The 15,960-nt window shown below is 24.5% G+C and overlaps 2 protein-coding genes across 3 annotated transcripts in view; one reads left to right on the top strand and one right to left on the bottom strand.

Annotated features, from left to right (window-relative positions):
* Window positions 1-5,130, top strand: part of LOC127282432 (scavenger receptor class B member 1-like) — a 37,158-nt gene extending 32,028 nt beyond the window's left edge. Inside the window, exon 8 of the mRNA XM_051306671.1 lies at window positions 16-5,130. Within this exon, the coding sequence (XP_051162628.1) occupies window positions 16-357 (342 nt within the window). The 3' untranslated portion in view covers window positions 358-5,130. The remainder of the gene's footprint in view (window positions 1-15) is intronic.
* Window positions 4,897-11,281, bottom strand: LOC127282436 (cyclin G). Of its 2 annotated transcripts, none has more exons than XM_051306676.1 (6): window positions 11,126-11,281; window positions 6,490-6,735; window positions 5,959-6,375; window positions 5,612-5,863; window positions 5,270-5,478; window positions 4,897-5,183 (listed from the first exon to the last, which is right to left on the bottom strand). In XM_051306676.1, the coding sequence occupies exons 2-6, from the start codon at window positions 6,610-6,612 to the stop codon at window positions 5,138-5,140; spliced, it is 1,047 nt and encodes a 348-aa protein (XP_051162633.1). In that variant the 5' UTR covers window positions 6,613-6,735; window positions 11,126-11,281; the 3' UTR covers window positions 4,897-5,137. The 2 variants fall into 2 exon arrangements, with proteins under 2 accessions (XP_051162633.1, XP_051162634.1); XM_051306677.1 differs by lacking the exon at window positions 11,126-11,281 and adding an exon at window positions 9,416-10,088.
* Window positions 11,282-15,960: the final 4,679 nt, after the last annotated feature.

The following is a 15,960-nucleotide window of genomic DNA, read 5'->3' as shown; positions in this document are numbered from 1 at the left end:
TAATAAAAATTTCAGGGAATGTACGAGCTTCCAGATGCAGTGAATAATAAATTTAAATTATATCTCAATTATTTGCCAATGGTGCAAGATGTTGGGATATATTTATCGTTTATTGGCGGTTCAATTGTCCTATTATGGAGTATCGTGAAAATTCTTTTACATCAACCAAAAAGAGGTATGCAGTGGTGTGAAACAGAAATGCAAAAGCAAAGATTACATATTTTGAGTGATAAGGAATCAGGTGCCAAATCGAAAGAAATGGAAGTTTATTATAATTCTCTATTGAGTGCACAAACGGAGGAAATGACATCAATTGCAATTGAAGATATGCCAATTATCAAAGAAGATGTCGCTTGAATTTTTCATTTTTTTTGTTTTTTTTTAATACAAATATCGATTCTTGAGAAGATTCTCAATGCGATTTACTTGAATGTTAATCGTAAGAGCTTCTTTTTCTGATTTGACAATATATTTTTTTCCCATTAAAAAAAAAAAACAAAGAAATTTAGCTACACCCCAAAGATTAATTCAAAAAATATATCAGAAAATAACAGAATGAAGAGCTCGAAATAATTTTGAAAATTAAAAGTATCTTTCAATCTCAAAATTTGAATTTTGTAGCTGCAATGAAAATAATTTAATTCATTAAAAATGGAATTAATGAAATTAAAATTTAAAAACAAATGTGATTAAAAATTAAATTCACAGATTTTTTAATTAATAAAATTAATATTTTGTTTGAAGATTGAAAAGTGAAAATTACCAAAGTATTTGGTAAAATATTTAGCAAAGTGTGCAAGAAAATTGTAATGATAAAATCTGTAAATATGTAAATAGGAAAAAACTAGATAGATTAAGAATGACCGCTTCAATATATCCAGTAATATTTTATATTTTAATGGAATATAAAGGATATTTGAATAACTTTTCCAGTGTTTATTATTATTTTTTTTCACGACTTTTTTTGTGTTCACAAAACATAATTCATTGAAAATTTGAAATTAATGATTTGATATTATAGAAAATTGTTTCAAAAAATATTTTTAAAAAAATGTCACTAATAGAATTGCTTTTACCAATGTTACATTTAAAATATAAAACAGATTTGGAATAAGTAAAAAAAAAAAAAATTTGCAATTTTGAGATAGACAATAAAAATACAATGTTAATCTCTCTGCAAATAGTGTGATGATCTTGCCTTATTTATAATATAGTAAATACTCTAATAATTTAAATAAAATTCTAATATTATATAATATTGTAGAATTATCGAAAATGCCTTATCGTTCAATTATATTAAATTTCCAAAGTGTTCATTTCTTTTTACAGGTGAAAAATATGTTTATTTATTTCGAAAATCTAACTTTTTACATTATAAAAATAGAAATATTTTTAAATTTAATTTTTTAAATATAAATAATATTTTTACAATTATAATTTTGTGACTTAAATTTTTTTTTAAATATTTTTAACATATTTTTTACCAATTTAAAGAAACATTGTAAGGGCTTCTATAATATTAAGATGTATAAAGTTTGCTCAACAATATTTTTTTTGCAAGAAGACTGTAAAAATTTTTGGATTAAGGCATCTTTGTTAATTAAAATCTACGATTAGGATTTTTACTACTTATTTATGCTTTATATATTTACGTATTCGAGAAAAGGGTCAAAATGTGTTTTCTGTGTGGTATTTTATATAAATTATTATTCTAAACACATTAACCTTTTTTTTTTTTGCAAAAAAAAATAATAACAATTAAGATAAATATAATTTAGTGTGCGCCAATGCGTAGAGGAATGTGATAGTTTTTTTTCTCGGATAGTTATTTAACTGTAATATGTTAATCTTGCCAGTGAAGTAAAAGTATCTCAACACTGCGAGAACACTTCAACATTGCTCAATAAAGAATTTTTTGTAAATAAAAAAAAATTTTTTTTATTTAATAATAATATGTTTTTTTTTTTTAATCAGGATGACAAAAATAAAAACTCATTTTTTAAAAGAAATTTCTTTTTAATTAATTCATTGTTTACGAACAAATGAGAGATGTACATCAAAATGATAATTAAATTCGATGAAATTAATTTTACAACATTTTGAAAGTCTATAAATAGTCGCAAAACAATATTTTAATGTGCCAAGTATGCAACATATTGTGAGATAAGTTCAGGGCAACAAAAATATTTATAAAAAAAAAAATGGCAAAACTTGTAATGAAAATATTAGATCAAAAACAAAATTATTAATTTTATATAATGATGATATATATTGCAACTTTTTTTTTTCCTCTTTTTAACAAATATTTGTCCACGGAATTATTGACAAAATTGCACCTGACTTATGCAATGTTACTTTGAAAAAGAATAAATATTGTGCACTGCTACAAAAAAAACATCTTTCACAATCAGTAAGATGTTTTTTTTTTAAATTCTTTACATTAATTTTTTTTCACTGATAATAATGAAATTGAAAAATTATTTTTTACATTTAATTCTCAAATAATGAACTTTGATAATTCGTTATTTTTATTCTTGACATTTAATTTTCAATATTAAACTTTGAAAATTCTTTAAAATTCTGTCATTTCTCCTTCTAATATATTATTAACTAATATTATTATTTTATTATTATTATTATTGAACGTGATTGATTTCAATATGAATAAAAAGTTCACATTCGGCAAAATATCATTGGAATCGCAGATTTTCCACTCATACGTCCAGTCAAACACGAGACAATTGTGTATTGTAATTTGACTTTTGAGTCGTAGGGAAAATGGTTAGTAAAGGCTTAATTAAAAAAGGAAGTGAGAAACAGAAAAAATTAAAAAGTCGAAGCATTAAAAAGCAACAAAATTTCACAATCAACACTGAGACTAGCGCAAACTGGCTACTGGAATTTAAATTGATTCTCCCTTTGCTTTTCTCGATCATCAATATTTTGATCTGTTTGTTTGTTTGTTTTTTTTTTTAAATAAATTACAAAATAAATATACAAAAATAAATTGTCCTCAATTTGGAAAAAAAAATAATTTTAAATTAATACCAGATCGAAATAATGATAAATTCGAGACCTTAATAAAAAAAAAATCTTAGATTTCCTTGGAAAATAAATAAATAATTTAAAAGGCTTTTTTAATTAAATTAATTTGTACAGTAATAAGCAACTTTTAGTTTTTCTCTTATTTTCTTGTGGAAATAATAGAAAACTAAGATTCTCATAAGGTCTCAAAATTCAATTTTCTTAGTGAGGAACATTATCCTCTTGTTCTTTTTTTTAAATATATAAACAAAATAATATAAATGCACGAGGTTGCCACAAATCTTCATGCTTGTCCGTTTTTTTAATAAAAAAAAAAAAAAACAAAAAAAAATTTAATCCATTGACCGGTATAGTTAAATATATTTTTACAATTTCTGTTTACTACTGTCGTATAAATGTTTTTAAGAAATTGTTACTATATATCATTTGTAAAATTAATATTTACGGCCATGTGGTTTTCTTTTTCTCAGGACTATTATATATATATATACCACTTTGTACATTGTCAGTTAAATTAAAATGGAAAATTACAGATAAATTCTCCAAAGCGTACTTCGAAGCGGTACTTTTTTTTTTCATTAAAAACATTTCTTTTTTTTCAATTTAAATAATCTTGATTGTCACAGAAGCTTCGTAAGCAACCGCTGCCATTTTAGCAACAAAAATTATATAATTTTTTTTTTACAAAAATTTTTGTTTAATCATAAACGAAAATTTTTGCTTACAATTATTAATTTTTTTTGACAAAGATTTCCAATTGTAGATTTTTCTTTGTTCACTCAAAGGGAAATCTTTGAGAAACAATTTAATGCAATTGTATTGAATACAAGAAAAAAATGCTTTTAGCATTTATTATTCTTTTTTTTTTTTTTTTAAAGCGGTGATTCGCTTATATTTTCTCATGCATACAATCTCTTACTGAAAAGTAAGGAAATTTCTAATTTAATCAATATTAACACTCATGCAATTTGACGACAAATTTCTTGTCCATTTTTTTAAAAATAACTTTGTTTCATTTTAATTAAAGCTAATAAATCTTTTTTTTTGTCGTCTTGGATTTTGCAAAATTGCATTTTTACGACACTTTTCAGAACAAACTTTTTCAGACTCCATTCAAAAAAAAAGAACCAAACTAAAACCTTAGAAATAAGGATTTGACTTATGACAATAAAATTATCTCCACATATTTCTTATATAATAAGATTTTTTTTTTTAATATTTTTTAACATTCTCTTCAATTTTTTTTTTAAATATTTCTCTACGTCTTTGAAATGTTTTTTTTTTATTTTTAATAAAATCAATTATTTTCAATACCTATTATTCTAATCTACAAAACAATTTCAAATTGAAATTTGTTTTATTAGCCTGAAAATAAATGATTTTATTAAAAATTATTTTGGTCGACTAAATCTAGGAAATTTTTTATATATTTTTACTTTTTATATACTTTTTTTTGTCTTGCATTTAGTGCAATTAGTAAATATATTTTTTTTATATATATATATATATAGATAGAATATACCTAAATAGTTTAACAGTGGAATTTTGTGTTAGCAACCACTGAAGAAACTGTATCACATTCATTTCAATGTTTCTACAAAAAATGATTTTATCGTGAACCAATTAGTTTCCACACTCACAGCACGTATTGTTTACAATATTACGTTATTTAATAATTTAGAGACGAAAAAGAAAAAAACAATTAAGGCTTGCACATGACTTTCCAAGTTGCCTTAAAGCTTTTTCATTTTATTTTTTCTTACTCTTGGAAAAAAGCGTCTAACATTTATTTATTATTATTTAAAGGGCGTCGCACAGTGAATGTGTAAGCCAAGGCAGAGATGAATGAGATTCAGGAGTAAAGACTAAAAATCACGCCACTTTAAAATAAAATCTAATAACATCTAAGCAGGCCACTTTACATCTTTTTTTTTTTTTTTTTTTTGAAGCCTTGTTTGCACGTTTATACATCGTATCCATTCTTCGTACCTTGGAAACTATTTTTTAATTTTTTTTTTCTTTTTTTTGTAGTTATCTAATTTTGTGGAGATGTGAAATCAAAAAAAAAAAAAACTTAATAAATTACTTACATCTAGCGTCTTTTGTTTCCATGGCGACGAGAGAATTTCCGATTTTTTCTGTAAAGAAACAATTTTTATTTATCTTTTCTTTTAAGTTTTTTTTAATTTCAAAATTAAGTGAATAAAATTGAAAAAAAACGTACCTAATTCTACTGGGCGAAGGAACGGGAGCGTGTTCGGCAATAACTGGCAATACTGATGTAAATTTATCAGTGGGTCTCAAAAGACGAGCTGTTCTTGATGATAATTTCCAAATGAGCCTCTGTCTGTGTGGAGTTTGTTCCTGTGCATTATATTTGCTGAGTATTGCACCAACCGCTTCGTGAGTTGAAAAGAAACTACCGTCTGAGATCTATCAAAAAAAATAGAATTATAAAAAAAAATAATAATTTATAAATAAATTTATTGTCAATTATTCAAGAATAGAATAATTAAAATTATTCTAAATTTTAAAAATATCTTCAATAAATAAAAAGGCAATGAACCTTGCAAATTTTTTGTAAATCAGCAGCGAATTCGACCAATCTAAGCATTTCGTGCGCAGGTGTTGGTGGTATTGTCATAGAAGAAGGTCCGGCAATAGAACAAATCATCGTTGCATCCGCATTTGAATCAAGACGATTCACAGCAGCATCCAAATACGTGCAAAGTAAAACCAACGCTATCTCGGATGGTCTCAAATTCGCGCAATTACCATTGCAAACAATCATTTCCAATCTCAAAAGTAATTCAGATTCCTGCGAAACAAAAAAAAAAAATTTATAATTTAGAACGTTTAAAAAAAATCGAATTACAATTTTAATGTATAAAATTTAAAAAAAAAAATATTTACCGAAACAACGCTGGCATAGAGTTCACCGAGACCCATTTTTGATGCAACAGTGTGAAACATAACGTTAAATAGACGAAGAAAAGAAAGGGCAGTGATGGGTTGTGTGCCAGGTGCCCATTCTAATTTATTTCTAATAACATCTGACATACGTTTTAAATCACCGCCGGTGCATTTACACTGCGAGATGGAAACTAAATGATCGGCATCAAGTGACTGAGCCATTTGGACGGCGGCTATATGAAATGATGATACACTAATGCAGGCCATGTGCTTTGGTCTGGCCTTCATTTTTGTAAGGAATCGATCAATTAAATTGATGGCGATGAAAAATACGTCCGATGGAAGATCATACCAAACTTTTAGACATCTAAGTACGTGGGCCGAGCCATCGCGTGCACCCATTGTGATTTCATCATTCTAAAAATTAGACAAAAAAAAAATTATTAAATTTATTTTTTAAATTTGAAAATTAAATTTTTTTTTAAATTACAATCTTTAGGTAAATTAAAATTGTGTCCAAATTATTCTCACCTGAGTGGATATTGGTAATTGAAGATTGGGCTGATATTTCACCTCTAGCACAAGAGCTTCTTGGAGTTGCTCCAGGAGAGGTTGGATTGCATCCGGTACTACAGGGAAGCCCGATGTGTCCATTCCTGCAATGTGTGACGGACGGTGACTACGAATAAACGTAATAACCAAATTCGTTTATCACAAGTCTTGTAGTCCAGGTGACCAGTCACACTACAAGAATGGCCCAGCTGGCTGGCCTGGTATCTATAAAAATCAACAAAAAAAAAAAATTAGTATTCCAAATTCCCATGAATTTTCTATTATTAAAATATATATATTTCACTTTTATATTTAAATATTCTCAATAGAGAATTAAAATATTTTTACTTTCCAATAAACAGAAACATGCGCAATAAATTCAAGGACAATAAATAGATTTGTTGTCCTTGTGCTTTTTTTTTTCTTACATCAGTCGTCATCTGCTGTCATTAATTTCATTTAAAGTCGAGAATTTTTCTCTCTTTTTTTATTTTAAACCGATAATAAGCAAACAATAAAATTAATTTTCATGAAAGAATTTAAAATATAATTTTTTGTTAATTGAAAAATACTTTTTTTTTATATTTATTATTTTCTTTCTGTGGTAAATAAAAAAACTTCTCTAGAGAAATTTTTTTAAGAAAAAAAAAAATGATTCGCCTTTTCTGCATTTGTTTTAATAAAAAAATAAATGAATTTTTTTGGATTAAAATAGAATCAAACGTACAACGAGAACGAAAATACATGTTGAGCAAGAGGTCTGTTTTTTTTTTAAACAATGGACAATGACCGCACATTCAAGCCAAATCATTATCGATAAGCATTTCGAATACAACGCGCATTAAAATGTGAATTAAATTTGTATTTTATTTGAATGAAAAACAACGTATTTTTATATGTATAAAATAAAAAAATAGAACAAAAAAAGGTTAATTAGAATATAAATAAAATCACACATGAAGCATCAGTGTTAAAATATTCTATATAGAAGATTTAAATCAAGGTAACGTTTCGAAATGTTTTTCTCATGGGGAAACAATTTATTTCGTTGGGATATATTTAAAAAAAAAAAAAAAAAAATAACAAACTCTTGGAAAATTATCAAAGAATCAAACTGATTAATAAACTACTAAAATAAAAAAATTAAATTACAAAATAAAACAATTAATAACTTATAAAAAAAAAAAAAAAAAAAAAGTAAATAATAATAAATTTATGTCAACTTTAATGATGCTAAACGATTTTCAATAAATATTGGTATACGATGATAATATAATAATAAATTATGATCAATAAATATAATAATAAAATAATCAATAAGCAATAAAAATAAAAATCAATTGACAATAATAAATAATTACAATTTAATTGCACTTTAATCTATTTTTTTCAATAAACTAAAATATTTATTATATAACAATTACTAATAAATTTTAAAATATAGATAGTATTAAAAAAAAAAGAATTTTTAAAATAATTTAACAATCTAATACCCAACTATGATGAGTTTTCATTTTACGTTTCGACCATTTGGATTCATCAATTAGGACCGAGAATCATTATTAACGCTTGAGTGTGTCTATATACGAACAATAAGAATAGGCTTTCACAAAGATTTCTATTTCCACTTTCAAAGAGTTCCTTTGAAAAAAAAAAACTAACTCTACTCATATGACTTTTTACATGAACATTCGACACATCAATCAAAAAGAAACTGTAATTTATTATTGATAACAAAAATGATAAAAAAAAAACTGCAATTGCAATACTACTCATTAAGTTTTTTTTTGAAATTATAATATATATTACGTTTTATAAACAAGAACTAAAGCTCCCGAGATTTAGTGTCATCAAATTCTATTTTTATTCTTAAACTGGCCTTGACTGGAAACTAAATCTGGCAAATTATTTCTCACCTTGTTGCTCTATATAAACTTTTTTTTTTATTTATCCCGTTTTTTTACGCTCATAAAATAAAAACAATGAAATAAAAAATAAATTTTAAAAATGTAGAGAATACTAAATGAAAAAAAAAATACAGACAGAAAAATGATAGAAAATCTTTTTTTAAAAAAAAACAATGACTAGAAAAAAAAGGTATGGTCAGGTATAATTTTTACCGCCAAAAATTACTATCCCTCACCAGCTGCATTTTATGGTATTTATAATATTGATCAAATATATATTCCTGTGGGATATATCAAGGGAACGTTATATTATACGAAACATCTGCGATGAAAAACCATATATGAGAAAAAAGCGGGGAGAGAGAGAGAGAGATGACATCTCGTCCGCACATGTCCTCAATTTTAAAAATTAACGGATATTAAAAATAATTCAAAAAAAATATATATATAAAATTTTACGCGCTTTGAGTCACGTAATGTTGAATGATTTCTTTTTCTTATTTACAATCTTGACGTCATTTCAACAGGCCAAAACTTGTCGATTCTTGTCTGAACTAGTCATTTATTTGTGAAAAGTTGATAATTATTTTTCCATTTTGTAAAGATTTCGACTAAAATAAATATTGAAAATAGAACCTTTTTTTTTTATCTCAATATTACATTATTTACAAAGAAAGTTTGTCAAATAAAATTTTTAATTTTCTCCACAATTTTAAAATAAAAAAAAAAAAAATTCTGAATAATTTTATTCCACACTTTTTCTTTATATAGAATTTTCTAGAAATAAAAATAATATTCTGCAAAAATTTTTTTATCATTCTAAAAGCAATTCAACTGAAACAAAGAAAGTTCACTTATCTTACTCTTAGGTTTTTTTTTTATCAATATTTCACCATTGAATTTAAACTTGACCTTCAATTTTGCAAACTGATTATTATAATTGTTAATAAAAATATGAATGGAAAAAATAATTTAAGTGTAAAATTTTTTTTACTTACAATTGTAGTTTATATAGTAGAGGGTGGTTTATATCACAGTAATTTTGTACTATTATCGACGAACAAAGGGGGTTTTCCTATGAAGCGTCAGTCAAAAAAAGAAACGGCTGATGCAACGATCTGTCAAAAATTCACTTTACGAAATACTTTCAAGGCACGCTTTTTATTCCATTTCGTTTTTTTTTTTTAAATAAAATTGACCAGACACACAATTTTTTAAATACTATTCAGACTTATGCGTTGCTTTATATTGTAAATCTCTTGTTTATTAATTATCGATTGACAGAAATTGATACTTTTGATTCTATTTTTTCTTCTTGAAAATCGATAATAATTTATTAAAAATTAGGTTTTTGATCCTTTGCTATAGATTCTGCTGTTATCCTTGAAGGGAAGAATAAGGCTTTCCCTAACACGAAATGTTCTCATGACTAAAGACACTTTGAGTGCTGGATACACTACAAAATTTGCTCCATTTTTTTTCTTCAACACTTAATTAACAAAATTATTCGAATTTCGTTAACAAAAAATTTTGCACCTCTTTTGTTTATATAAATACACAGATATAAGAATTGTAAAATATTTTCTCAAAGCCGTTTACTATAGCGTTAATTTCATCTGACTTTGGTGATAATCGGTCACGAGCGTTGAAACTTCGTATACAATATCAGGCTTCAAACATACAATATATTCCACCTCTCAACTGACGAACTTTCACGAAATTCTACGGCTCTATCCGAGTTTCAGATTCGGTTGCTAAGTTCTTTTACCCCTAAATATTGTTTACATGTTAAAAAAAAGTCCACTTTTTTTTTTTTCATTGTCATACGTCATCTCAATTATTATTTGCATTTCAAAAAAAACTGCTATCACTTTTAATATGAAAAATATTTCAAAATATAATTTCAAATCTGATATATTTTTATTTGTGATTAAAAAAAGTAGATCAAAAAAACAATGATAAAGTTCTGATAAATCTTGGGTTTTTTTTATCATGGTTACCAAATTTTACAATCCCTGGGAATTTTACTCAATTTTGATTATTTATATAAAGCAGAAAAAGTGTTACCAAATTGCCGCCTACAAAAAAAAATTTCACAATTTCCCTCAAAGAGATTCAGACGAAAATAATTAACAAGATACTTGGTACATCTTCAACTTTCACTTTTGACGTCTAAGTAAACAAGAGATTTACAAATATAATTTAAATGCAATTTTCAAAAAACAGAAATTAAAGCAAAAGAATTTTGTAATATAATAGAAAATGTATTAGAAAAAAAAATTTCTTTGTCTATATATATTTTGAAGGTCCGTCATTTTTAAATTGACCTAATAAAAAAAAAATGAGATCACGAATAGGCTTCCTTACTTTAATTAAATTAATTACCAGCATAGGCAGTTAAATGTCATGGGAACTAATGAAATGTCAAACTGGAGTAAATAAGCAAAAAAAAGAAAATTGTCGACATAACCGATAATAATTGTAATAGAATTTAAAAAAACAATTTTAAACAAACAAAAAAGAATTTCAATTCCACACTGGAAAAAATGAAGATATGATATCAAAATTAAATTCTGATAACCGAACACAACAAAGAAAGTATCGACAAAAACAATAATGGCTCGGTTGTTTTCTTTTGCTTTCTTTTTCACTAAGCAACAACGATTATCTAATTGAAATTGAATAAACGTTTTTTAATAAACACTTACCCGGATGCTTCCAGAACGCTCTCGCGCTCAAAATTCACCCAATCTTGTCCTAATTTTTATTATTTTTGACAAAAATGATATAAGGAGATGAGTCCTGTTTGACAGTTATTCACACAACAAGCAATGGCGTCACTGTATTACAGCTGATTCAGAGCCGTAGAACGCCCTTGTCATGTTACGCACTCTTACGACGAAAAATGTAGTTCCTTCGCAGAACGCAACATAATGCGAAAAAATATGTCAAAATCATGTAGCAAGTATTTGGAAATTGTTTAAAATGACATTATTTCAGTAATTAAATACTTTCATACTTCAAATTTTTAGTAATAATTAAGAAGGTAAGCATTTGTAAAATATATTGTGATATTAACATATAAGATTCCTACACACTTATCGATTTTACAATGATTCATAATAAATAATAGAAGTGCGTATTATTTTTCAAGGTTTTTTTTTTATATTTTGTGGAAAAATGAATGTTTATACAAAGATTTAATTTAGTAAATTGTTTTGTTTTGTTGTTAATTAGGATAAATGTGTGTAAGATTACAATAAAAATGCTTTTTGAATTAAAAAATACGAATAATGTATATTTAGAGGTTATGTTGATAAGTTTAAAACCTATTTAATCAAATCTTTTTAAACAGTAATTGTAAATAATAATATTTTTTCGAAAAAAAATCATATACATTGACACATTTAACTTATGTGTGTTTTTTTTGGAAAATTTCGAGAAAATTAATTTTGCAAATTTGATAGACAAACGGAAAACTTGAGAGCAAGACGGGAAGTATATCTGCAGGGGTGTAGGTAAAACAGTTTTTGATAAATATTATTATATTTTACATATAAATATAATATTATTATTATTATTATATTTTACATATAAATATAATATTAATTATTGTTTTTATTAACATTTTGCTACAATATGTAAATTTCAAACAAAATTGAAAATTGTTTACATATTCCGAAATTTAGTAGTCAGCGGTGTAAAGCATAAAGTCAAATTTCAGGGATTGTAGGTAAAATATATTTTTTTAAACTAAAATGAATTTCAATTTTAAAGGATTAAATAAAATAAGAACAATATTAATTTGATTAAAAGTTGTAGAATCAATTTTGAAAGAAAATCCTCTTAGTTTAATTCCATGATATCTTTAATTTATTTTTATTTCCTCGTGACATTCTCTGGGGAATTGTAATAAGATGAACAAAACTTATATTAAATTCTAAAGAAATTAGTTTTCTCTTTAAATTTCTCAAAGCGAATAAACTTTAAAAGAAATTTAAACTATTAAATGAAAATAAATTAATTTTTCAAATTTATTGTGCTTTCAAATTACTTTAAAAAAAAATTATTTAAATTCTCCTAGAAATATGCAACCCGTCGTTATATAAATATTACACAAATGCTAATCTGGTTGCATTTTTTTCTTTTGATTAGAACAAAAAAAAAAAAAAACTTAAACCTGTCTGTTATTATGCAAATGGTTTCACGTTTTGTTTCAATCCAAATTCCAATTGAAGTTTATTAAAATCTCGAAATGCGCCTAATGATTGGCTCGTGGTCAGGCAGGCCTCCAGTACGTGATATTGTAGCAATCTCATTTGAATTGTTGATATAATTTCTTAGGAAAAAAAAAAAAAAATGTATTCCTAATAGACTTTATACGTAAGAGTGCAAATATTATAAACATATAGTCATAAAGTGGTCACTAATTATTAACTAAGTGCGTTGTCTCCGCCTTAATTCTATTTATTTGTTTTCAACATTATATGTATACATATAGATCGATATAATGTATGTTTTAAAACGATAGGTAACAATTACATCTGAATATTAAGATATAAAACGTTTGCTTTATTTTATAAAAAAATATGAAAATTATTAAAATTAAATTATTTATTGTCAAAATTAATTAAATAAAAATTTAATATTAATCTTTTTAAATATTTATTGAAATTTTTATTTTAAATTATTTATTTTTAATTATTTATTTTAAATTTATTTTATTTATTTATGTAATTTTAAATTAATTTTAATTAATTTTAATTTTAATTTTTTTTTATTTTTTTTTTATTTTTATTTAATTTAATTTTATTTTATTTTATTTTATTTTATTTTATTTTATTAATTTTATTTATTTTTAAAAATATTTATTAATTAATTTTTCTTTAATTTTTCCAAGCAATAATTTAATAGTAATTATTAATAATATGTATTATTACTATAATTATTAAGTAATCTTCAGAATGAAACAGGTTTTTTTTTAAAAAATATTTTACTAAAGAAATATAATTTTTATTATTGATTTATTGATTGACGTAGGTTTATTAATCAAAATTAATTGATTTGTTAAACAATTTGTTTTCAATTATTTATTAAACAATTTCTTTAAAGAAATAGAATTAAAAAAATTTTTTTTATTAAATTGTCAATTTATTAATTTTATTTTCATAAGTCTATTAACATAAATACAAACAAAAAAAAAATGAATAAGTTTACAATTAATTTTAATTTAAAAATATTTTTTTGAAATAATAAATTTTTATTAAATTATTTTAAAATTTAATTAAATTAAACATTTCTTGAATAAATTTATTAAATTTATAATAAATCAGAAAATTAACTTTTTTTTTCTTTCTTTTATTTAAAAAGTCGCGTTTCAACTATATCGAGAATAACTGCAGAGCTTTTCTTTGCCAATTCAGAAGAGCTTTTAACTTAAAAGGTTTTGCTCCAGTGACTTTTGCATCAAAGTTGAATGTGGCCTGAATTAATAATTATTATTAATATACTATCGAATGAAATAATATGTAGGTCTATAAATTTTACGTCTATCATAAAGGAAAAAAAAAGTACAAAAAAAAACTTTAATTTCAATTATAAAACTTGTGACAATAAAATAAAAATTTATTAAATTTTTTTATTTTATAACAAAAATATAATTGAGAATAAAAAAAAATTTTTTTTTTAATTATTATTGATAATTTTTAATTATAATAATTTATTTTATAATTTAAAAATTTTATTATAAAAAAAGCTATTTTTTTTTTTTTGATAAAAGTATAAAGTGGGGTAAATTATAACACACTTGTTAAGTAAAAAGTAGTTGAAATGTTCGAAGCACGTGACTAGGCAGTCAATGGTGGGTCAAGGGAAAAGGACTTTCAATGGATGAGTGAAATATCCTGGAAAAGTATGAGGACTAAATCACTTCCTCTCGAGGGTTACAGAGCTAAAAGCAGATTTAAGAGAGAAAAAAAATTGTCTCTCTTCTCAAGAAAATCCCTGAGAATAAATTTATTTATGGGTTTCTAGGAATGATATATCTTTATAATAAAATTATAATAATAAAAAATTATATTAGAATAATTATATTATTATTATAAATTATAATAATTATATTATTATTATAAATTATAATAAATAATTATAATAATATCGTTAATAATAAATAATATAACATTAATTAACACTCTATTCAAATTTTGAATTTAAATTTTCAATTTTTGCGCGCGTAAAGCGCGTTCGTTCATTGGTCAGTGTGAATAATGTTGTATTAATAATTATTTCATTTATTATAGTGCTAATTTCGATAATTTTATTAAAAATAGCAACTTATTATTATTATATTTACTCTATATAATTTTAATTTGGTAATAGTTATTAATTTTTATTGATTTCAAAGATTTGAAATTAAAATTTAAATATTTAATTCAAATCTTTGTTTGAACTTGCGAGCCACTAGCTCTGAATGGTCAGTGGGCCTCAGCCAATAGGGCCTCAGGGACTAAACGAGGGTAGATGCGGCGCGCGCATCGGGTCATTGTACGTCTAGAGCTTGGAAGGGTAAGTACCGATGAAGAAAATTCTTGTTTCAATCCTTCGTTCCCTTGTTCAATTTATGTAAAATTTTGATAAATCTTATGCATATACAGTATATTATTCATTATTTTCCTTTTGTATTAATAAATTAATCAAAGTAGAAGAAATATTTTTGCAAGGGAACTATGGCTTACCCTTCCAATGTAATGTTTATCGCCTTGTTGGTACAAGGTGTCGAGTATTTTTTTTTCCCATTGAAGTGGTTTTTTTGCAAGATTGGAGAATTTTAGGTTTGTATATTTATTACTTTTGATTCGAATAGTCCAAATTAGGGAAACGAAATTGTTCATTGCAATATGTATATTTTTTTATTCGCCATATTCGATTCCTAAAAATATCGATTGTTGTGGACAAATCGATTGTTTAAGACAATCGAACATTGATTTGAAGCTATTGTTGAGACGGTTGAGTCTTTTTAATACTGTTTTGCAAATATTTTTCTATTTGGATTAATTATAGTTATTTGTGATTGTACTTTAAAAATTGTTTTTCGTTATTATAATAGGAAATGCCGTTTATTGTAATAGTGTCGTGTGAGTAGATTTTATTTTTAAAATCCGAAGTTTTGTGTTGTTCTTTAAAGGAGTGTTTTTTTCGAGGTTATGTTTGAGTGTAATTGTTATAGACAATGAATATATTGTCATTTCTATTGTGTTCTGTTAATAAAATCTTGCCACCCTCTCGATATCAGGCAATTTAACCACAAGAACTGAAATTAGGATAGGATTTTATTATCTTGTTTAGTGATCGTGTTTAGAGATATTTATAAATATTTCCAAAATTCTGATAATCTCAATTAAAAATAATTTCGTTTTTTCAATTTCAGGTACAATTTCTAATGGAGAAAAGGCGTATGTTCCGGAGCAGCTCCTGGAGGAGATCATGTATGGCTGAGCGCAGTTAAATGTAAGTTAATTTTATCAAACTTTCGTTTTTTTACATT

The sequence above is a fragment of the Leptopilina boulardi genome, unplaced genomic scaffold (assembly GCF_019393585.1).
Source record: "Leptopilina boulardi isolate dan_hultmark-lab unplaced genomic scaffold, ZJU_Lbou_2.1 LbouV2_30, whole genome shotgun sequence".
Classification (NCBI taxonomy): Eukaryota; Metazoa; Arthropoda; class Insecta; order Hymenoptera; family Figitidae; genus Leptopilina; species Leptopilina boulardi.
This window is presented reverse-complemented; position numbering and strand designations above follow the sequence as displayed.